General features: G+C 46.5%; 1 protein-coding gene and 1 long non-coding RNA gene across 3 annotated transcripts; one reads left to right on the top strand and one right to left on the bottom strand.

Moving 5' to 3' along the window:
- Positions 1-2,281: 2,281 nt before the first annotated feature.
- LOC124667339 lies at positions 2,282-6,100 on the top strand. Of its 2 annotated transcripts, XR_006991228.1 has the most exons (6): positions 2,282-2,801; positions 3,520-3,578; positions 4,417-4,479; positions 5,060-5,198; positions 5,288-5,366; positions 5,856-6,100. It is a non-coding gene; the product is annotated as an uncharacterized LOC124667339 (long non-coding RNA). The 2 variants fall into 2 exon arrangements; XR_006991227.1 differs by lacking the exon at positions 2,282-2,801 and having other exon boundaries at positions 2,987-3,578.
- Positions 6,101-9,132: 3,032 nt separating this feature from the next.
- On the bottom strand, positions 9,133-11,335 carry LOC124664157. Its single transcript, XM_047201739.1, has 5 exons — positions 10,868-11,335; positions 10,764-10,800; positions 10,532-10,701; positions 9,493-9,551; positions 9,133-9,445 (listed from the first exon to the last, which is right to left on the bottom strand). Exons 1-5 carry the CDS (start codon positions 11,333-11,335, stop codon positions 9,133-9,135), a joined length of 1,047 nt encoding a protein of 348 aa, XP_047057695.1.
- Between the last annotated feature and the right edge of the window lie 13,692 nt (positions 11,336-25,027).

Below are 25,027 nucleotides of genomic sequence, written 5' to 3' on the forward strand. Positions count from 1 at the left end.
GCCCCTGCCATCGGGGGGCTACTTTCCTCTGTCCTCACTCTCCCTCGCCGGCGTGCGATTCCCCAACCACCACCACCTTCGCCGCCGCCGCCGCCGTCTCTTCTCCGGGACCAGATCGACGGACGGTCGCCGGCCACCTTCTCCCCTGCACCACCTCAACCTGCCGCCGGCGGCTTCCCCCCCACCACCCCTCCTCCCAAGCGCCGCCGCCCCATCCTCGCAGACGAACAAGGAGCCGCCACGCAGCAGCCATGGCGCCGCCACTGCCTGCTCATCGACACCATGCGCGTCCATCCGACGGCGCGCGCTGCTCCACCGACACCGCCGGTCTGCTCCAGCCGCGGGGGGCGCGCGCCGGCGACCATACGTGCTTCTTCATACCCTCTCCGTACGTCCTCACTCCGGTACAGCACCCGATCCGACTAATCCTAGCAGATTTATTACTCCCTACTCGTACTACACGATCTGATTCGGCTTCTCTTCGTCCGCCCAGCCCAGGGTTTCCAGGATCACTAGTAAGTACCACGATGAGTTGCCTCCCTCCAGGTGTACTGGCCACCATCCTCTCTTTGATTCGGTCCGGTTCGCTTATGCACGTCCTGATGCATGCGCTTTGGTTCGGGTTGCAGGAGCCGCCAGTGCTGATCGCGGCTCGTCCGATTTGCCCGGCTACATGTTTCAGAGTGCTCAAGGTAGTAGTTACCACTCGTTGCACCTGCTCGTATTTTGTATTTACTACTGGCGTCTGGTTCAACAATGCAAATATTATGTTGTTTGGGGAGTGATTACTGGAATTGGTCATCGATCTGGTATTGCGCTAGATCATCCTTCTTTGATTTACTAGTTCAAATATTCTGTGTTTGAATTGATTCTTTTGTATGGATGATTGCTAATAATTTGATCCCTTGGCTAATGAATTATATTAAAACATTTTGTATTCATCATTTATTTATGGCGGAAGAATATATAAGTGTACAGAACAGGTGGTGCTACACCTTTCTCCCATAATAAAACATGAGGTCTCCGATAGCACATATTTACGAGATGCACCTCTACATGTTCTGAGATGATATCACGTTTGTTTTGGTTATCTTTCATATTTTTCTTGCAAATTCTATGGAATTGTGTACAAAGAGGTGTGATCTCATATATAGCTTTATCAAGAACCCATGCTAGCACAAATAGAGCTCTCCACTCAAACGGGTGCTGCATCTGGTCAAGTCCCCTTGTGCCTTGCTGTGGGGGTGATTGATGCTAGGCATGATGCTTCTGTGATCACCTCCCAGCTGGGTTCTCTCTCGCTGTTCCTTGTCACCCCTTCGACTCCATGCAGCGACGCCAAGGTCTCTACAAGCTCCAATGTCTCTGTTCTGGTACTCTAGCTGGTGGTAGCCGCAGATGCACCTGCTGCCTCCAGGCAATGCTTGATCACCACATGACTGCAGCAAAGCAATGACTCTGATCACTTGTAGTCTCTTAGTCCTGGAACTGTCAATGTTCATCTTTAGTTTTCAGGACTGAACTTGTAGCCTTTTTCTTTCTTTTGTTTCTTGCTCTGTTTCTAGCTTTAAATCTGAGATATGTGACCTTTGCCAAAACATGGTTTCATTTAAGAAGGGAGCCCTCTTGATCGAAAAACACGTGCTGATGCGTTTCGATTTGGGTTGCAGGAGCTAGCGGTGCTGATCGTGGCTTGCCAGCTTGCCCAACTACATGTTGGAGTGGTTTAGGCAGTTTGCACTCATTGCACCTGCATATTTTGTATTTTACTATTTGCTTCAATGCAAATCGTATGTGTTTTGAGAGTGTTTACTGGGATTGGTCATCTGGTATTGCGCTAGCCATTGTTCTTTGATTTAGTCATCACATGCTTACCTTTGCCTATTTTTAGCATAGGAATATAATGCTTGAACTTTGAACTGCTTATCTAACCTGTGTAATGCATCTGTATGCTAATAATTAGATCCCTTGGCTAAGGAATTAGATTAAAATATTATATATATATCACTTATTTATGGTGGAAGTGGTAAGTATACAGAACATGTGCTACACCTGCCTCCCATAGAACATAAGGTCTCCGATAGCGCATATTTACTTGATGCATCTGTATGTGTTCTGAGATGGTATCGCTTATGTTTTGGTTATCTTTGATTTAATCTTAGAAATTCTATGGAATTGTGTACGAAGATATGTGATTTCCCATAGTTCTATTGGTGACTTTAACGATTGGTTTTGATCTGTATGATCTGGTTCTGATGATCACTCTTTATATAGTGAGAAATAGCTCATATTTGTTGTGGTTCTAGTTTTGGTTGGGGAGAGAATAGCTTTGCTTTTTTCTGGTTCTGATGATAGCATAAATAATAAGAAGAGAATACTACTACACATGTGGTCTGTTTTTCACTATTTCTGTTGAGTTTCAATCAGATAGGCTGCAGTATCCATGGTCATATTTGTTTCACTTTATTTGCAGCTACAACTCTTTGTTGTCACTCTCTAATATTGCCAATTATCCTTAAGAATCATGCTTATTTCTGAAGAATGTCGTGCTGTAATTGTTTCCTCAATAGGTTTTCCTTATGTTAATTACGGCACTTTTATCTCTTGGCTGCAATGGTTTGGAAATGACATGGATACCAGTGGCAAGTTAGAGTGAAGATTTTTACTCATTCGGACTTTAGTTGCAATCCCTTTTTACGTTCCTTCTAAACCATCTCTACTATCTCGTTAATGTACTGTATTTTTTTCGGCTAAAGGGCAGCCCGTAGCGTCTCCATAAGGAGTAGCATGTGATCTGCAAGGTCAGCTGCCAATTTCATATTTCTTTTTGTTCGGCGTGGTTCGGTTCAATTTACATGGCAATATCTTGATGGACCCCGGTTGGGTAGCAGGAGCCGCTGGTGTTGATTGTGGGTTGCTTGTTTGCCCAGCGACATGTTGGAGTGGCGTAGGTAGTTTCCCCTGCTTGATTGCACCTGTATACTTAGGATTGTGTCGCTTAGTTTGATGGTAAATATTGCGTGTTTTGAGATTCAGTATTGTGATTGGTGATCTGGTGTTGTGCTAAGCGTTGATGGATGTTATGCTGTAATTAGCTACTCTGTTTTCTCATTGACTTGTATAATCCATACATGGTTTGCTGTGACCAGGAATCCTTTTCTTCTTTCTTCTTTGTATTTAATTCTCTTTGTTCAAATCATTGGAACACCGTCATGTAATATTTACTTGCTAAAGTTTGCTTCTTTTTCCATTGTTGAAATGTTTACGCTAATGTCCTGTTTTGAGAAAATAGCTCCACTATTTTACATTACTTTAATTCTAGTTAAGAAAGTAGCATAAGAACAAAATTTGGCTACTAAATAGTAGATTATAAATATATTTTTGTTTGATTCCAACATGAAAGAATGTTCTTAATGCCAATCCTGTCCTCGCTTTTCATTTATGCTTCCCAGTTTGAGATTGTCTTTTGTTACATGGTTCTTTTTACCAGGAATTAACATATGTTTATCTTTTGTGCAGTACGCTAGGCTGGCTGATCATCCTAGCCATGGATAGCAGTGTTTACTCCGTGTGTTTGGGTGAGTTTCTGGTTCTCACTTCTCTCCTCTCCTCTACATGGCCGTGGAGGCATGGTTACCTTCAGATTCTATGTTTTTTTTGAACTTCTTAAGATTCTATGTTCATGGTCATGAGCTATTTCTATTTGGCCAAACATACTTGCTCCTGTCTTTTATATGTCGAGATGCCAGAAACTTCCATTTCATATGTTTTTTTGGTTCTCCGCTGATGGATGTTCCGTGATGTTGCGATGTGGTGTTTCATTTCCTTGTTTTATAGTGCAAGTGCCATGAACAAATTTGCTCCTGTGACGTCTTGGAATTTTCAGGTTGCTGCAATTTCTTGCCTGAACATAGTTTGTATCTACTAGTTGTGTATGTTCTGTAGTGTTTTTTAAGGCTGAGTTCCATATGCTCTAGCAAGTTGTGCTGGCCATCTTTCGGTGAAATTTGATGCAATAGTAGCTGTAACGGTCCCAAAATACTTGCTGCAATTTCTTGCCTGAACATAGTTTGTATCTACTTAGTGACTGTAACGGTCCCAAAATACTTCACCCGTTTAACTCTACTTATCTGGAAATTTGGTGTGATCAATTCATTGGCTCCCCTCTTCTTATGTTGGTTACAAATTTATTTCCTTTGACAAAATTCTATCTTTTGAACTGCCGAATACTAGTAGTAGTGCATTTATTGGTAGCAGTATCACTACATGTACCAATTTGGACGCATTACTAGTACTATGACAAGTTCTCATTGTTCCGAAATTACATCCAAGATAGTAATTCAGCTAGTCAAGTTTTGTTTCAACATCTTATTGCTTTTCTTTCTTTCCTAGAAGTTAACATGTGTCTTTCCTTAGGTGATTCTTGGTAACTATTTGGCTTCAAGAATATCAAGCATGGGAAACTATTCAAAGCATAAGGTGTCAGGTTTCTCTTCTTTTTTCTCTATGAGCTCCGTGATAATGTGGCTGTATTGGCATCTAGGCCTGGGTTTTAGAAGTTCTTATGTTAGTATTTATGGTAATACATTATGATTGATTGATTAATGTTAGAGGTGCTTCTTAATTGTATTCCATTCTTTTTGTTCAGATTATTTGAAACTTGCCATAAAAAGTTGTTGGTACAGATATTTAACACTATACATTACGTTCTGCTTTACTATTAGGTGGTAGTAGAGATTAAGTAGTCACATGTAGCTGTGGAGTGAGTCTGATATATGTTGATGGATTCTCTGATAAGAGAACTAATTGCATTCATGACTTGCTCTCGTTCATGTAACACCCTTATGGTTTACTTAAGTATTGTTCAAATGGATGCACCTCTTTTTTTTATTTTAAATCTAAAGAATTATTGACTATATGCAAAGCATACTACCGCTCTGGTTTGTTGGGAGGTAAAACTTAGTGTTGTGTTGTTCCCCTACGACATCTCTGTTGCTATTGATGTTCTTTTTACCTCTGATATTTTTTGTGGCGACTGACTTCCACTGCAAATTTACAGTGGCTTTGCAGACTGGATTACCGCGTTTCTAGATGTTTCATGTGAGCTGTCTGGAGTTGGTGATACGTTGAATCACCAGGTTTTCTGCAGAATATTGTATCGGTTAATCAAAAAGCTTATAGAATTTTCAGGAGTTAAGGTAATGCGATGCTTGGACATGGAGCCTTGGAAGGGATGGGTTTTTATCTGCTTACATATAACAATTGTTCTGATATCAAGTGACTGCAGGTGGTGATACCTGGTGGGAATGTTTTGGTTGAAGACTTAACTCTCTGAGTAGAAACAGGCTCTAACCTTTTGATCTAAGGTAATCCCCTCTAACCAAATGGTTGCCAATTAACTAGTGCACTGTAATAAACAGCACAGCAACAAGCTAGCACTTGATGACGAGGTTGTATGTATCTCGGTGTGTTGTTTTCTTTCACATCACACTTTTGTTTGACAGGGTCATTTGTTGCTTTGTGTAATGATGTCCCAATCACTTGCTATCAATTCGTTTGGTTTTTGCAATCCTGAAAGTTGTATGTACATCTATGTCACTATGTATCTGCTTGCTAGTTCCACCATTTTGTCCATGTAGAGAGAAGAGTCTCGGTGTTTAGTGTTCAATAGCTCTAAAGTCATTGTTGCAGTAGTAATTCCACATTACATAGGTGTCTGCCTTCTGAGGAAACAAACATGCTATCATGTTGGTAGATAGATTCTTGACTAGTTGAAACCGTTCTTGGGAATCTGTTTATTTCTTTGCTAAATCTGCTTTATAAGAGCTAAAAGTTATGTTTTGCTCATGTTGAAGGATAAATGACAAGGCAGGACCTGGAGCGCTAAGGCTGATGCATCACTTACAAGGAAGAACACGGGGACAAGGAGACGCCGCCATCAGGCATCACCTAGCCGCCGTCCCATGTTGCACGAGTTGTGTTGTATGCGCCTTTGGCTTTGTTTTATTTGTTGTGTGTTGTGAATGTCCGTAAAAGATGGAAGATGTTGGCAAATTTTCTTGCTGATGTATATTAGTTGTTATTCTTGATTGTTCGATCTGTGACCTGAATGTCTGAAAGAGTGTAATTGTAAAATTTCAATCTTTTCGTGTTGTTTGCTGTTGTGAAGTGGAAGGATTGAGGAATGTTGGTTTCGAGCTGAAGTAGTTTTGCATGATTGATCATGCATGATGCGTGCCAAGTTGCTGCTAGGAAAAAACTGTCCTGATCGATGACACACCCGCGTATCTACAAGAAGCCTGACCGAATATAATAGCAACACTGTGATTCTACTAGTTCTCGTTCACCTTGAACCAAGTGATCCATTTTGCAAGGAAACAGCAAGGGAGTGATTCACGATGGAAATCTATTACTATTCCCTCTCCAAAAAATAACTTTACCTATACACACTATAAACATGTGTAGACACAACTGTATCTACATAAATTTGCCCAACTTGCTTCATGAGAATTAATGAGTAGTAGGTAATTCTAGGTAGCAGCTGCATACTATAAGTAGGGTGCACTTCGTGAGAAAAGTCCAAGTGTTTTGCATTTGCATGTGCACTGAACATGGCAGAAAGCTTTGCAAAATCTAGCCAATTAATGAGTATTTAAAATCACAGCTAACCTGCTGGGCTGAACTCCTCTACAGTTATGTTATAACTGTACCCGTGCTGTAGCTAACAAAATCTGCCCTCCATTTTAATCAAACGGTCCCTCATTTTATTACTCGGCGGTAGCATTTTCTGGTGAAAAAAAAGAAGAAAAAGAATCGACGCGTAGAGCCCAGTCCGTCTAGTGTCTTCTACCGTCGGAACTCAGAGCATCAGCTAGCTACAGCAATGGCGAAGGGGATAAAATTGCTACGATGCCTTTGGCCGCTCACCCCACCCCCTGCCCCAGGCCGGAGACGCGTACTTTGGCTGGCATATCCCGGCGGCGGCGCAGCCGGCAGCTCGTAGCTGGAGGCGGCTGACCCGGATGCTGCAGGCCCGCGGGTAATTTCTATGTGGCACGTGTTTCGGGCCGTCGACCACGACCGCAGCGGCAGCATCGTCGAGCAGGAGCTACAGGATGTGTTCGGGGCCATCGCCCGCGGCCGCAGCGGCAACATCGACGAGTGGGAGCGGCATGACGAACGGGGGCTGCAGGACGCGTTCCGGGCCGTCAACCGCGACGTCAGCGGCAGCATCGACGAGCAAGAGCTGTAGGACGAACGGGAGCTTCAGGACGCGTCACAGATGGGTAAGGCCCCATGAACCTTCATCTCCCAACCTCCATGAATCAGTTTGCGTTCTGAACTCAATACTGTTTCAGAAACGTCAGTGCTCCCAATCTTCTTTGTTATTCCAGTTGACTAATTAGATGGTAGATGCTCCCAATCGTCTGGGTTATTCAAGTTGACTAATTATATGGTAGATGCTCTTCTCATGTACTACTCGTTGGATGGTATACATCTCTCAAGAAACTGAATCAGATAGGATAGATGGGCAAGGTGAATTTGTAACTTCAGATTAAGAACATAGTTTAGTACTGCAAATGAGATCTTTACATAGGAGATAGTCACAAACCCAATGGGAGAACTAGTTTCCAGTATGTATCACGAAAACAAAAAAGAATATATTTGAAGTGTAATGTTTCTTGCAAATGAGATCTTTATGCTAGGAAAATTGGAGAACTAATTTCAGTATCTATCGCCTATGTCATATGATAGGAAAATTCATATAGTTCTGCAAGTCCAAACTGTCGTCAACTTGGCCCTGCATATTAAGAGAGATAAAACTGATTACACAACAATATTCATATATTTATTAACAGTGAATTTTAAACATGTTAAGTCGAATACCATCAGCAAACGAGTCATCCACCCATACTCTTGCAAAGCATTCTCATTTATTCCAGCCGGTTGCTCTGTAGTTGCTTGGTGTTGTGCTGCTGGCGTGTCCATCTCTCCTCTCTAAGCAGACAAGTCAGAAAAAATATTAGTGTATATTGTCATTTGTAAATATATATATGTAGTGTGTTTAGATAAATAAGAGCCATCGAGTGGTCTTTTAGGAAAACGATTCGGGTAACCATACCCGTACGATTAGAACGAAGGGCGGATTCTAATAGCTACAGTACATGTGCTGTGACAACTCAACTGTAGAGGAGCCGAGCCCTAACCTGCTGCATGTCAAAAGAAAACCATCTGTGCATTTTCCGCAGTTTATGTGGTTGGCCGAGCAAATGAAGGTGACTAGTAATAAGAGACAAAAGGCAACGTAGCAATTCCTGGGGGAGTGGAAACATCCGGTCGTAAACAGATCAGTCCCGCACGATTAACTGAGCGCCATATCAAGAATCCATGGAACATTGCATCGCAACAGTCCGTGTTGATAGATTTGAGGGTCCTTCAGCGATCGAACTGAGTTTTGTTTTTAGAAGACACTCATACATTGATAGAATAAAGGTTTACAGAGTCTTTTACAACAATCTCAGAGATAGCCGAAGGAAGGGGTGGCAACCAGATGTACCCCCACCTCTTGGGAAATAGCTAAATATGCTAATTCATGAGCAGCTGTATTAAGCGTTCTTCTATTGTGACTGATGGAGCATCGGTCGAACAAGGCTTTTATCTGACGGGTTTCATCATAGATGCACCGGTCTGTAGTCTCTGTTCTGCAACTTTGAAAGACAATTAGCTTTAGAGACCGCACCACTACAATCCGATAGAATGGAGCTATGAAACAGGGAATGATCCCTCGCGATCTTCAGGCCAACAAGAATGGCCTTGGCTTCAGCTTCCTCAGTGTCACCGAAATTTGACATGTGCTGGCTGGCAGCGAGGCAGGTTGTCCCAGTATGATCCCTCATGATGATACCAACCGTTGCCTCCCCGCTAGCCTCCGAAGGAATTAGTAACGGATGGCAAGAATAAAGCTGGCTCTTTACCTTTGACCAGATTAACTTCCTTCGGATCAGTGCGTAGACAGCTCATGTAGTTTAGGAGAAAATCCCTGGAGTTTGAGATAGTTTCTCTCCCATTACCATTTATACTATCACATCGCAGATGCCAGCTTCGCCAGAGAATCATGAGAAAAAGGCCTCTCTATTTACTGCAATTGGCAAGCACCACTGGTAGCCTGTCTATGCCTGTGTATTTGAAGGATCGCTTATCAGGAATTTTCCAAAACCTGTTGGAGTGCTCTTGCCTTGGTGCAGCTGACTGTTGCCTGATAGCTGTCTTGTCATATGTGACGCAGATTTTGCAAACGCCTTTTGTTTCCCGCGTTCTCCTCCACTTATTGACCATAGTAGCTAGATTATTACGAGCAGTTCTCCACCCAAATATAGGAATCTTTTTAGGAACAGCAGCAGTCCAGATGTTGTTCCCAATTGGTCTTTCATCAGTGTCACGTGAACTGCATCCAGAATGCCATCTGATACCATGCTTGCTGTTATAAGCCACCCTATAAGCGCTTTTGACAGAGAAAATCCAGAAAGATCATAATGCCAGGCGATGAAATCCTGGATGGAAAGGAGTGTTAATACTCAAGATAATATATGTGTCCCCAGAATAGAAAGTATTAGTATCAGGAATGAAGAGTTGTCTTAAGAACGGAGATTTTTCTCCTCCCCGCCCAACTTTTCCCCCTCCATTGAGACTTAAACAGTTCCAAAGCTCAGGCATGTCAGTTATAGCCCTCCAGGCGCATATGGTAGACACGAGCTAGCTTGCTCAGCAGGCGAGGTGCGAACAAACAAAGAAGCGCTTTGCTTGTTTGACTTGCCGGAGGCCGAAGTCGATGAAGACAGGGCGTGGCACCTTGGGCTTTTATAGTTGAGTGACGCGCCATAGGGCGGGCATGCGAGTTTAGGCCAAGCACGCGTTGCGAAGAAGGGACGTGGTGTTGCGAGACAGAAATGTGTGTTTGGTAAGTATAAAGAAGTGGAATGAGTGGAAAGATCAAGGAGGCAAATCGTGAGAGAGAAAGAGAAAAGGGAGACACTTGGCTAGCCATGGATTCTACAGGAACGCTGGATCACGTAAGGGAGCTCGCTGGCGTCTGCCGAAGCGATCCGAAGCATCATGGCATCCCCTCCCCTCCTCTCTCCGAGACTTGGCGCGCCGTGGAGTGTACTGGATGGTTGTATCACGAGAGGAGCTCGCCGGAGCATCATGGCCTCCCCTCCCCTCTCCTTGGGCTTTTATAGTTGAGCGACGCGCCATAGCGTGGAATGCGAAGAAGGGACGTGGTGTTGCGACATAGAAATGAGCAGCTCACCCATGGCCGACCACCGCCTAAGCAATCTGGAGCTTCGCCTTCCCTGTCCTGCTGCTAGATAATAACTTACTTGTGCTCCGGCGAGACAGATCGGGATGACGAAAGGCAGCTCGCCGACGTCGGCCAAAGCGATCCGGAGCATCATGGCCTCCCCTCCCCTCCCCTCGCCAAAGTGTAGGGAGTATCACAAGGATGGACAGATCTGGTAAGTCTACTACGTACCTCAGATATGTATGCGCGTTTGTCGGTGAATTCGGAGAGGCTGGCGACCTTCTCGGGGTCGAGGAAGCTGGAGAGGACGGCGACGGCGAGGTCGATGTGCTTGACGGCGAGGCTCGCGAGGGAGCACCCGCGGTGGAGGTAGGTGAGCGCCTGGTCCAGGTCGATGCTGCCTTTTGCGCGAGGGGCCTTGCCAGCAGCGGCGACGGAACGCCGGGCCGGGGCTGCCGGGAGCGGGCTGGGGAGGCCGTTCTTGGCGAATTGCTGGAAGGCTGCGGCGACCGGGTCGTCTGAGTACCCGACCATCATGCCGCTGAACTGCGGGGCCTCGCCGGTGACGTTGGGCGGCCGCTCGCCGATGAGGAGCTCGATGCAGCGGGGGATGTGGTGCTCCTGGGCCAGCTTGACGGCGTTGAAGGTAAGATTGACGAGGGCCAAGGCCTCCGTCTGGGTGGTCGGGCGCGCGGGGAAGCCCAGCGCGATCAGCACGTCGTAGAGCTGCTCGTTGCGGATGAAGATGATGGCGGGATTGAAGGCGCGGCGGGCGCCGCCCTTGGCTGCCAGCTCGAGGCAGGAGATGAGCATGCGAGCGCCGGCCTCGATGCCGATGAAGTAGACCTTGAAGAGGTTGGAGGCGAGCTCCTTGACCCACTCGGCGTCGTCGTCGCCGCCGGCGCTCCGCTGCTGCTGCAGCCGGCGCCGGAGCTGCACGAGGCGGTCGCGCTGGGGCCGGAGGTTCTTCGCGGCGAGCATGGCCTGCATGAGCACGCCCCCGAGATCCTTCTTGCTCACCTGTCCTCCATCCATGGCCGCCGCTTCTTCTCGCCGAGCGGAGTCAGGGGAGAAGGAAAAGAAGACAGGAGCCGATGAAGCAAAATGAAACTGGAGAAAACTGGTGGCGTGTTCCGGTTCCCAATGGCAGCGAGCGCCATGGAAAGGCTGCAAGCTTTGGAGGCGATGGGCTCACCATGCTGGGCCCACGAAGACCGCCACCATTGCTTCCTCTTGACCGTCGCTTGCGTGTTCTCTCCGCCATCTACACTGTAGCTACGATACATCTCTCTCTGCGAGATTATTTGAAAGTGGTATAATTCTTATTTAAGATTTGTACGAGTACACAACGTATCTACATACATCTAAATCAGGACAAAAAAATGTATAGATACGATTAAATTAGGACAAAATTATGAAAAGAGAGTAGAAACATCTAAAATGGAGTGACAGCTCTGTTCCATAAGGCAAGATATATGTATGTTTAATTAGTCAACAATCAACGTGTTATAAGTTAAATCGATCTTATAGAAAAATATATACAATGTTTAACAAATACACTATGGAAGTATATTCTATCGTGGATGTATAGATATTAACTTGGTATTATAGATGTTTATATAAAATACACTATGAATGTATATTCTATGGTGGCCTTCAATGTGTTTCTCTATACCCATGTTCTTTAGTCAAGTAATCATTTCTAAAAAAAAATGTTTGAGTTTTTCAAAATGAATTATGTAAGCATAAAATCTGAACTAAGTTTAGCAAACATCTTTAAAATTGTACTTCCGTTGATGACACTAAGCTATAATGGTACTCATTGGCCATACTTTGAAGTTGTTCGTTAGCTTGAACCTAACATTTTTGTTCACATAACATTTTTTGTTGAACCTGTCCTTATATTTAGATGTCAACCACATTTTACATTTCATACTAGCATGTAGCCAAAAAAATAGAAATCCTTTTTTCTATATATTTATTTGTCGTTACTTATCAAGATGGTTTTAGTGTTTTTTTAATATTATTACTACTCCCTCCGGTTCATATTAATTGACTATAATATGGATGTATCTAGGCATATTTTAGTTCTATATACATCCATATTGAAGTCAATTAACATGAATCAAAGGAGGTATTATTTTCGTTAGTGCGCTGGGCTAGAAAATCAAGGTTCCTTTCAGGCTCGACTAACCCGATAGGACAAGATTCCTTGAGTCCGCCATCGACAAAACATTTTCATGCTGGTCGAAACCGACTAGGCCTTGTCTGGCTATCCGACTGGGCTAGGATAGCCACACCAGGCCCAGTCAGGTTTGGCCAACCCAACCATGCCTAGTCGGGTTCGGCCGGACCTATTCTGTGGTTGGGGGTTGTGGGTGGGGGAGGGGGGCGAGAAATCTTGGTCTCTCGGGTTAGCTCAGCGTAATGTTATTGAAAAAGTTCAAAATCACACAATGTTTGTGAAATTAACAAAAATAAAAATAATTTTTAAAAAGTATATGCGATGGTTTTATATACTTAATTTATTTCGTGTTGATGTTTACTCCCTCTGACCAAATGCATGTGACATCGTTGTTTTCGTGTTTTAATTTTAACAAATGATACATGTGTTATAAAGATTATATAATTACAAATCTTATTAGAATATGAATTAAATGTTGTAATATTCATAACATATAATCTATACTTTCACTATCAAATCGATGGAATATTCGGGAATAGCTATTTTACGGTTTCTATTTACGGGGTCTGGTCTGTGGAGGCATTTTTCGGCCTCCAAATCGCGAATTTTTCAATCTGCAAACACGTATTTGGGTTTTGCGGTTTGAGGTTTTTGCTAGAGATGCTCTTAGACCTAGTAACCTTCAGGAGTTCGGAAGAAGAGCAAATGCATCCTATCAGACAAATGTAGCTACTTTTGTTCACTCACTTCACTTGATCGAGGATGTCGAGCGATCTTGCGATGTTGATTGATTCAAGCCAGCACTGGTTAAGTTATGCATTAATCCTAGTAGTTCATGCGTTCTTTCAGCTCAGTTCAGTTAGATTTGTGTGCTGTTATTCATCCTGGCTACCTAGATTAGCTTCGAATTGAGTGTCAGTCTGTCATCTTTGCATTTTATCATTGCTGCAGAATATCGTTGAAACAATTGAACACCTTCCATGATATTTCTGTGTACGTTCCTGGACAAGTAATTAGCAACCTCAATTATCAACGAATGATCGGACAACAACCAAACGTTTGCATACTTGGCTTACTAACAAAACATTTTCCTCCATATTCCTTTGCTCCATATTCAGTTTGCTCTGTACCAGCAAGCCTCTCGCTTGTTGGCCATGGTTCACTTCTGCCTAGGGAAGTTTTGGAGAGACATTTCAAGGACTTCTAGTAGAGATATTTTGTGGTACCCTCAAATAAAACTTAGCCATTCATTTTAATAAATCCAATGGATCATTTTAATATGATTTGTACTGGTTGCCTGCAGAGGCAAAAATCCCACACGTTCTGAAGGAAGCCCATCCAAAGTAGAGCCCATCGACATCTTACCTGTATATAGTCGGAAAAAAATTTAAATAACTGCATCTGATCCCCATGTCCTCTAGATGGCACTAGTCGGCGACACTGCGTACGACCCGGTCATCGCTGAGCTCGGTACGTTGGCACAAGCTTGTCTCCGGCGGGCAGGCATGAACTCCAGGACGGAGGCGATGCGCTTTTACGGCGGCCTGATAGACGGACCGATGTACTTCTATTGATAAGAAAATTGGTGAGCTGAATGGAAGATTTGATGAGGTAAACACAGAGCTATTTATTTGCATGGCAGCATTTAGTCCACTTCATCTATTTGCTGCTTATGATCAAGAGAAGTAGGTTAAGCTTGCTACAAAGTTTTATGCTTCCGATTTTACAAGAGAGAAACTGGCAAGGCTTCCATGGCAACTAAACATGTATGTTGCTAATTTGCGTAGAGATGAAAGGTTTCAAAACTTGAAAAATATGTCTGAGCTTTCAGTTATGCTTGTCAAGACAAAGAAGTATGAACAATAACATATTGTTTACAAGCTTCTTAAGTTGGTATTGATTCTACCGGTGCTAGTGTTGAAAGGATGTTCTCTTCAATGAGATATTTGAAGAATAAGCTAAGGAATAAAATGGGCGATGACTATTTGAAATACTGTATGGTTACATTTGTTGAGAGAGATTTCTTCAGGCAAATAAAGGATGAGAATGTCATCAATCTCTTCCAAAAAGGCAACCGCAAAGTTATAATGTAAGATTGAATATCATCACTTTATCAATCAAAAGGTACCTATGTATTCATGTCGTTATGGGCTTATAAAATATTGCTATTGTTGCTGTGCTAGTATTGTTTTATTCATATATTAATAGTATTGTGGTGTTATACTACATTAAAGCAAAACAAATTTCTTGGGTGGAATACCCGGGCTCCATTTCTCGGCGCCGCACTCGCCGTGGGCACGTGGGAGGAGGCGACAACGTCCCTCCTACTATGGGCGCCGGGAGGAGGCGACGACGTATTCGAGGTGGAGGCGGCGGTGTCCCTCCTCCTGTGGGGCCGTGGGAGGTGGAGGGGCGAGGCTCGTCTTGTGGTGCGTGGGAGGTCGAGTCACCGAGGTTGTTCTGTTCGTAGAGGTGGACAATGTGTCCAATATTTTTTTTATTGTAACTATAGCTACTGGGCTTGTTGGGCCTAATATCCATAGAAGAATCTAAGCCATTTGATCATTTTATACTTGTCCCTCTCCACCCTAAGTAGAAGGTACCATAAAAGAAGCCTTGTAGTATGAAAGGTATAATAATGAAATTTCATTTTTTCCTTCTTGTGTAATACTTGTTGCCTTATAAGCTTGGTTCTGAACATTTATCAGGCAATAACAACTTCAAGCATCAGATTCACACAAATAATGTTCTCGAGGTACTACACACAAATTACCTTTTTCAAAACACTTTCTATACGGGACATCCAATATTATTTTCGAATTTTGGACATACTGATTTCTATGCATTAAATGAACCATCATTCTTTCGCATAAATAACAGTCTTGTAGCGTTGTCGGTACTAGCTCAAGAAGAAGGCTATTTTTTTTTTAAGAAATGCTTTAATTCCAAAAATAATTATGTATTTGAATAATTCTAAAATTTTACGGCATTGGGCAGGGCGAAGCTGATTAGGCTCGGTCGGCCTAGCCCAAGGTGACTGGTTCAGATTCCTTGGTCCCCACTTACGGACCGAACTTATCGACCTAGATGATTAGGCTGGTCGTCCCGCCATCTGTTCCCTCCCCTTTTTCCCGCCACCATATTTGCCGCCATGTCTTCTCGTCGCCCTTCTATAAAATAACCCACCGATTTGTTTTGATGTACCAGAGCTTATCTCCATCGTCTTCCTACCTCCAACTCTTTCTGCCATGAGTGTGCCTTCCTACCATCAACTTATTGGCTCATCGGGCTCGCTCTAGCCAATCAGCCCCCTCTATTCTCGCCAGGCCGACACGGACTCACCGGGTTCGGCCAGGCTGGCCAATTTGGTTTGTCGGCGGGGGCCAAGGAATCTAAATCTTGTCGCTTTGTCCAGACCGACTGGACGCTGTCAGGTTTCTCTAGGCCGACGCCGCAATATTTTTGAAAATTTTCAAAAACACGCAATATTTCTTATTCTAAAGAAAAAAAAATATTTTTAGAAAATAGCCAGAAAGCCGTGCGTGTGCAGCACGCGATCGCGCTGTAGCAGCGCGGTCAATGGAAGAAAAAGGCATGCACTGCCTGAAGACCCCAGTGGCCCAGTCCATCGCCTGCAAAGGAATCGTGTCTTGTAGCGCTCGTTTCTGTGTGCCTAGCAGGAGTTTCTTGTTGCGACTTGTAATATTCCCTGCTGCCACTTGGCGAGCGACACGTTGCGAGCAATAGCTTTGTTTCGCCTCGGATCCCCTTCTTCTCCATTAAACCTTCGGTTCCACGACGCCACCGTCTCGTCTTCTCCCTGACACCGAGAGAGAGAGAGGAAGAAGCTGCGGCCGCCATGAAAGGACGGGTGGCCAAGAAGGACCTGGGCGGCATCCTCGTGCAGGCCCAAGTGCGCCGCCAAGAACATCCGAGCCCAGCGCGAGCGTCTCCTGCACTTCCAGCTCCACCTCCAGCTCCAGCAGAACCAGGCCGACGCGCCGCCGGAGGAGGTCGTCTCCGGCCTCATCCGCGTCTACTGCGAGGGCCTGGAGGCCGGCGCGCGCTACCTCACCGCCTGCCTCACCATGACGGCCCAGAGCGGCGAGCCCCCCTCCCTCCCGCTCGACTTCGCCCTCATCTCCGACGAGCAGCTCTTCGCCCGCCTCCTCGCGCTGCGCCTGCCCCGCCGCCCCGTCTCCCAGGCCCAGGCATTCGCCCGCCTCGAGGCCGCCTTCTACGCCGTCACCCTCAACCTCAGGTACTGCCTCACGCGCTGCATCGACCACCTCGGCCACCCCAAGTGCGCCGACACCGACGAGGAGGAGGACGACGAGGGTTTCCAGGTCAGCCCCTCGGACACCGACGACGAGTACTTCCAGGACGCCGCCGAGTTCGACATGCTGAACACGGTCGCCGCCGCAACCAAGGACATCGCCAAGATCGCCCTTTCTGACCCGGGCGCCGCCGCCACCGACACGGAGTCCTCGCCGCACGGCAGCCAGACCGTCATGGCGGACCCGGATGCCGCCGCCACCGACACGGAGCCCTCGCAGCACGGCAGCCAGACCGTCCTGGCGGACCCGGATGCCGCCGCCACCGACACGGAGCCCTCGCAGCACGGCAGCCAGGCCGTCCTGGCGGACCCGGATGCCGCCGGCACCGAGGACTGCGCCAAGACCGGCCTCACCGAACCGGGCGACGTCGCCACCGACCCCTCCAAGGACAGCAGCAAGACCGACCTCCCCAACGCGGCCACCGGCGAGACCCCGCAGGCGCCAATCATCGACATGAACCAGGCTCGATCGCACCTACCTCAACCACGCGTGCACCCTGGCGGACCTCGCCCTGAAGCACGTCGACCTCGCCGTCACCGCCATCTCCAGCTGCCTCGACCCGGCGCAGGTCGCCAGCATCTCTGCCTTCGCTGACAATGTCGCATACACCAAGTAGCTGCTTGTTTTGCTCACTGATTCACCTCGTCGACGTCGAGGCTGTCAAGCGATGAAGCGGTGTGATCCCTTGCATTCTTAACCCAAGCCGAATCAATCAGCTAGGTCTCATCAGCCCGACAGCACTGAATTACTTTATCTGCTCATGTTTCCTGTATTTTCTGGACTACTTTGGTGACCATTTTTTTTGCCTTGTTAAACCAAGCCGAATCAATCAGCTAGGTCTCATCAAGCCCTAAATTAGTTTATTATCTGCTGATGTTTCCTTCAATTTCTCGACTGCTTTGGTGACCATTTTAATTAGCATCGTCAGAGGTAATGTAGTGCAATGCAGTATCTGCATCTTATCTGTGGACGATCGAATCCAACTTCTGCACCTAAGGTCTAAACTGGATACTCTATTCTATCTAATTAATCATTTTCTGTGGCACCAATTTTTTCATCCCAGATTAGCAGTCCATGATATTAATCGTCTGTGCGTCCTCAGTCTGTTGAGCACAAAACTCTTGATTGCATTGCTACGTCTGTAAGTCATTGTCAAGCTGCTTTCCAAAGCGAATTTCAAAACTGAAAACTATGAGATGCTCTGTTCTAATTAATATTTTCTGCGGCGCCATCTGTTCTGATCCTAGGTTAGCAGTCCATGATATTAATCGTGTGTGCATCCTCACTTTGTTGATCAGCTGTAAACCCTTGACTGCACTATTTCTTTTGCTAATTCATTGTCAAGCTTTTTGTTTAATCATGCGGGTTGTTGTGGACGGAATAGAATTTTGTGCTTTTGTCTGAAATATGATAATATACTAGAATTAATGGATATTTCTTGTGCAAAAATGCTTCAATTGCATATTGTAGTTGAATTCACTTACTCAAAAAATCCAGTTCGCAAGTCGGAGATATAAAATCAGATCTCAAATCTCAGTCTTGCAAATAACATTTTATTGTAGTTGTACTAGACACCTGTCCATCCCATTTGATATTATTATGCTTAAAAATGCTGAATAAATATTGTGGTGCTTAATAATGTCCATCCTGATAATTGTTCTATTTTATCTAATCGACAAATGCCATGTCAAGAACAAGGGTATGATGAAGCTTTTGATGTCAGTGACAACGGCTCCATCAAAGAGCAAAGTAGCATTTCCTTTAGTAGCAGTTCTATTATATATGACCGTGTTCACTGTAACTGGTATTGGATTATGTAACTGGTGTAGATTATGTAACTGGTGTAGATAGTCATGTGATAGATAGGAGTCATATCCCTATGGTACAATAATTGTTTGTGACTGACCTATGTTTCGCCATCATCGAGCGGAGGACGACTTCGACTTCGGTTTAGAGGAAGACGACGGCAGTAACGGTGCCGACAACTTGGACTACAACGCGTTTGACCACAATCATTATATTACGGTATTTTACCATCTTGTAGTTTAAATTTGGCGAACTTTATACAAATTCAAATGAAATCCACTGGTGTGTTCAACCTCTCTTCCCATATTGAAAAGCAGGTGCTAACGCCTCCAATAGAACACTATCGGCGCACATGCCGACACCAATTTGGAAGACGCCAATGGGGATGCTCTTAGTTAATATTGCAGCTCCCGAATAATCAAAGTATGCAACCTGCACTTGATTGCCATATTATCATGGAAGCTTAGACATTGTTACGCCATTCTGAACACGATTGGGTACTACAGGTTTCTTTGGTAATCATCATCGATCACAACCGGATCAATACCTTTCTTGAATGATATGTGGCACGCAATTCTGGTTATCATCGATGGATCGCAACAAGAATAATGCAGAAAAAGAATTTACCAAAATTGAGGATGCATGCTATCGATAGAAATCCACGGATCAGAGCAAACGACATCACAGAAAGATTAAAACACTTGGATTACCCACAGAGATAGATGCAGGTTCATTACATTAACCGGGATCCAGCTAAGATAACCACGGCGCGCAGACGGCCGTCCAGAAAGTAGACGGATAGTAGCAGAGATTAAACTAACAGGAACACTGATGAAATTATAAGGTTGCAAAACCGGAATCATAGGTAAATTAAACAGCTTTGATCAACAATGCAAGGGATCCCACCCCCTTCATCGCTTGAGACCTCGACCTGGTGAAGCATGTCGGTGAATCATCACTCAGTCTGATGGATAAGGTCCATCCTGCGGTGAAGGAAAGAAAATGAATGGATTGTTTGATGCAAATCAAGGGAGAAACACTATCAGATCTAGCAGACGCGCGCAATGCGAGCGAGCAGTACCTCAGAGATGTACGCGCGCTTGTCGGTGAAGTCGGAGAGGCTGGCGACCTCCTTGGGGTCCATGAAGCTGGAGATGACGAGGACGGCGAGGTCGATGTGCTTGACGGCGAGGTCCGCGAGGGTGCACGCGCGGTCGAGGTAGTCGCGCGCCTTGTCCAGGTCCACGGGGGTGTCGGCGACCGGGGGCGGTTTCTCGAGCCCGTTCTTGCCGTGGACCATGTATCAGGTTCTGGTTTAGTACGCGGAGATGGGTCGACCGTACGGGCCAAACACTCTCGCGCACGGATCCAACGACGCAAGGATACCTCTACGAGCCCCTGCCCGTGTGCACGTGTCGTCCACGTACGTTCCGCTCAAAATGAACGTGTCCGTCTTTTTTTTCGCTCGCGGGGTCCATCATCGAAGCGTAATTGCTGCTGCTCTATTAACGGGCTGCGCAACCAAAGGAAACTCTCGTTTTATTTTTTATTTTTGCGTGGACCTTCTTTTCGTGGATGGATACATACGTACCTGCTGCCGACCGGAACGGCCCATCGCGCCAGCTTATATCCATCCATTTTCTCGATCGTTTTCTTTTTCTTTTTATCCGGCTCCAACTAGGGTTAGGCGACGGCGACGGCGATTGGAGCCCGTCGACGGAATCTTCACCGATCTCTCGGGCTCCCCCTCCCTTCTTCCCGTCCGGCTACTCGGGCTGATCAAGGGGCCGACTCTGGTTGGCTGCCCGGCCTTGGTTCGCGTGGAGTTGGCAAGTTAGGGTTGGGGCGGACCGACAAGGGAGCGAAAGATCGCTATGGCGGAGGAGAGTTCGCGGGCGAGGGAAGGAAAAGGCAGGAGGGATGTTGATGTAGACGAGCTGCTTCGGAATCTGAACCTTCATGGGGAGGAACTGAACGATGTGGTGCTCGCGAGGGAGGAGGTACGACGTTGGCCGGAGGTTAAGTGGCTTGCGGCGGCGCGAGTGCTTACAAGGAAGCCTTTCAGCATGCTTGCGCTCAAGAACACGATGATGGCTGCTTGGGGTCCGGCGCATGAGGTTTCCTTCTCAGAAGTGGAGCCAAATCTGTTTGTCCTTCAAGCTTTCTGTTTGGGCGACTGGAAGAGAATCATGGAGGAAGGGCCGTGGCTGTTTCGAGGCTGTGCCCTAATGGTCGAACCTTTTGACGGTGCTGCCATGGTACCGGAGGCTCCGCGTGGTGTGGAGGTCTGGGTGCAGATACACAAGCTCCCACCATTATTCCGCAACAAGGAGGTTCTTTCTCAGCTGGCCTCGAGGGTTGGGAAGATTTTGGCTGTCGAGACAACTCCTGTCCAGACGAGGACGGGAACGTTCCACCGAGTTAGAGTGAAGTTGGACTCTGCAAAGCCGCTCACCAGGTTTGTACCACTCATGGTGGAGGGAAGCGGACGCATGCTCTTGCAGGTGAAGTATGAGAAGATGCCAAGACACTGCGAGCATTGCGGTCTCATGGGCCATACTTATCTTGAGTGTGGAACCGGAGAGTATGAGGAAGTCGACCGGCAATTTGGTCTATGGATGCTGGCTGAGGAAGCAAACTGGAAGCCGGGGACGCCTGGTGTGCGTGCGAGATTCATAGCTCGGGGGGGTGCTGATAACACGCGTGGACCGGCGAATGACCGCGGAGGACGAGTGGCGGGACGTGCTGGGCCTGCAGCTGGGCGTGCTATGGGGGGAAGAGGGCGTGGAAAGTGGGTGCAAAAACCAGGCACCGCAGGCCGAAAACGAGACTCGGCTGAGGCGGATCTCAGCGAGCCAGGAGAGGAGCTAGACACTGCCTCGAGCCCTCTCAAACCTGTGGGGGAAGAGGGAAGCGGTGGTAAAAATAGTCTAGCGAGGAAGCATTTGAACATGGATTCGGCTGGGACTGATGACATGGAAGCTGGACAGAAGCTAGATCAGGGTGCTGGCAATGAAAAGGTGCCCCCGCCTCCACTTGCATATGTTACACCCTCGGAAAAGAAGAAGAGGCAGCGGAGGATGGATGCTAGATCTGATAAAAGTGACAAGGACTCGGTGCGTGATGATCTGGAGTTGGTACCTGAAATGGCGGCCTCTGCGGAGGACCGCCCAGCCCAATGAGTGCTTTGAGCATCAACTGTCGCGGTTTGGGTGGTGCTGCGACAGTGAAGGAGATCCGTGACCTCAAACGGAAATACGCCCCCACGTTTTTGTGTATTCAAGAAACTCAATTGCAGAAGGCACACGTGGAAGGATTAGCTCGTTCTATAGGTTATGATCGTTGTTTTGCTGTTAGTAGCTCGGGCCGGAGTGGCGGTCTAGCTCTATTCTGGAATAATGATGTATCTATAGAAATTCTACCGTATTCACAGTATCATATCGATGCGATTGTGAAGGAAGCTGGGAATGAACCGTGGCGCTTAACTATAATATATGGAGAGGCCCAAGTGGCCGAGCGGTTTAAAACTTGGGACCTAATGAAATTCATTCGCTCTTCATCACCTTACCCTTGGGTTTGTGTGGGGGATTTTAATGAAGTACTGCACCAACATGAGCATAGTGGGGTGCAGGAGAGGAGTCATGCGCAGATTGCGGGCTTCAGAGACGCAGTTGATGTCTGCGGGTTACGAGACCTTGGTTTCGAAGGAGTAAAGTGGACGTTCGAGAAGAAAATTGCTGGTGGATCCTATTGTCAGGTACGGTTGGATCGAGCATTGGCGACAGTAGATTGGTGTGATCGGTTTCCCATGGCAAGGGTGCGTCACCTTACGGCAGCTACGTCTGATCATAATCCTATACTCTTGACATGGAAGGATGTGCAAGAGGGCCAGCGTAGGCAGGGAGGCTCCAGGCTTTTCCGCTATGAAGTTATGTGGGAGAGGCATGAGGATTTTGATTCAATGCTGAGGAATTGTTGGACTCAGCAGGGGAAAGCAATGACGCTGATTGACCTTCAGCGGAAGATTGAGAATGTGACTGGCTCTCTTCAGAGTTGGGGAAATAATACGTTTGGAAATGTTCGCAAAGAGATATTCACGCTGCGGGATGAACTCAAGCGCATGCGAGAAGAACCGGGGCGGGTTGGCCCCTCCCAAGCGGAGCAGAAAACCGTGGAACGGCTGACCGAACTTGATCATCGTGAGGAGGTCATGTGGCGGCAGCGATCGCGGGTTCAGTGGCTAGCAGAGGGCGATAAGAACACTCGTTTCTTTCACTTGAGAGCGAGCCAGAGAAAGCGGAGAAATAAAATTTGCCAGCTCCGTAGGGCGGACGGAGAGATGACGGATGACCCTTCAGCAATGGCGAGTGCTACTAATGAGTTTTATTGTGAATTATACAGGTCTGAAGGAGTTGAGGAGATGAATGCAGTGCTAGATACTGTGCCCGCCCGGGTAACAGGGGAGATGAACGAGGCACTCATCGGCCCAATCACTAGCCGAGAAGTAAGAGATGCACTGTTTCAGATGTTCCCGACCAAGGCGCCGGGGCCGGATGGGTTGCCCGCCCATTTTTTCCAGCGTCATTGGAGTTTGTGTTGAGAGGAGATCACAAATATTGTGCTAAGGGTGCTGCGTGGCGAGGATGATCCAGCCACTTTTAATAAGACATTTTTGGTCCTGATTCCGAAGGTTGCCAATCCGGAGGAGCTAGGCCAATTCCGCCCAATCAGTCTTTGTAATGTTATATATAAGATTGCATCGAAGGTCCTTGCTAATAGACTGAAACAGGTACTACCGTCGATTATCTCGGATGAGCAATCAGCCTTTGTGCCGGGGAGGCTCATAACAGATAATATAATTACAGCATATGAGTGTTTGCACTTCATGAAGAGGAATAAGGCGGTGAAACACCGTTTTTGTGCACTCAAGCTGGATATGAGGAAGGCGTACGACCGTGTTGAGTGGGACTATTTACGAGCTATCATGATAAAGTTGGGTTTCCACTCTAGATGGGTCGATATGGTGATGCGAATGGTGACCACTGTATCATTCTCAGTGTTGTTTAATGGAGAGAGGCTGGAAGAATTCAAGCCTTCGCGTGGTATCCGTCAGGGGGATCCGATCTCACCTTATTTGTTTTTGTTGGCAGCGAGAGGGCCTGTCGTGCCTGTTAAAATCAAGAAGTGAATCATCGAGCTTACAAGGTTTAATGGTGGCTCCCACTGCCCCGGCAGTGAATCACCTACTCTTTGCAGATGATAGCCTGCTGTTCATCAAGGGCAATGGGGAGAGTGCACGTGATGCTCGGGACACGTTGGATGCATACTGTCGAGCCTCGGGGCAAAGAATTAATTTGGACAAATCATCCATCTTCTTTAGCAAGCGGTTTCCGCAGGGGATCAAGGAGGAGCTGAAGGTAATACTAGATGTTCAGAATGAATCCTTGAGTGAGAAGTACTTGGGTATGCCCTCTCAGGTGGGTCGGTCTTGTAATGGGGCTTTTAAGTTCTTGAAGGATCGCATTTGGAAGAGGATCCAAGGCTGGATGGAGCAATGTCTCTCTGCAGGGGGTAAAGATGTTCTTATAAAATCAGTGATTCAGGCAATTCCAATATTCTCAATGGCATGTTTCAAGCTACCACAGGGACTCTGTCAGCATATCAACTCGTTGATCAGAAATTTTTGGTGGGGAAGTAAGGATGGCAAGAGGAAGATGTGTTGGGTAGCCTGGGAAGAAATGACGAAGCCCAAGCATCTCGGGGGTTTGGGCTTTAGGGATATTGAGCTGTTCAATCTCGCGCTTCTAGCTCGTCAGGGGTGGCGAATCTTGCAGAACCCAGACACGTTAAGTGCGAGAATTTTGAAAGCAGTGTATTTTCCTTCTACAGATTTCTTGTCGGCTGATCTGGGCTCTCATCCGTCCAAGGTCTGGCGCTCGATAGTGGAGGGAAGAGAGTTTCTGGCCCAGGGCCTGATACGACGTATCGGTACTGGTACAAGTACTAATGCCTGGGATGACAACTGGATCCCAAGGGATTGTTCGTTACGTCCAATTGCTTGTAAGGTGACAAATCCACCGTTAAGGGTGAGTGATTTTATTGATCAGTGTACAAGGCAATGGAACATGGAGAAACTGGAGGAGTGTTTTATTCCTATGGACGTGGAAGCAATACGGGAGATACCGATTTGTTCGCGTGTAGTGCCGGATTTCTGGGTATGGCACTATGAGAAGAATGGGCTGTTCTCGGTAAGGTCTGCATACCGGATGATGGTGTCCACGCGTGAGCGTCGGGTGGCGTGGGTAGACGAGATCGCAGCTCACTCGATCAGCAAGGGAAGGATAATAGTTGGACGAAGCTATGGCACATTCCAGTTCCTTCTAAGCTGAAGATTTTCTT

The sequence above is a fragment of the Lolium rigidum genome, chromosome 6 (genome assembly GCF_022539505.1).
Source record: "Lolium rigidum isolate FL_2022 chromosome 6, APGP_CSIRO_Lrig_0.1, whole genome shotgun sequence".
NCBI classification, from domain to species: Eukaryota; Viridiplantae; Streptophyta; class Magnoliopsida; order Poales; family Poaceae; genus Lolium; species Lolium rigidum.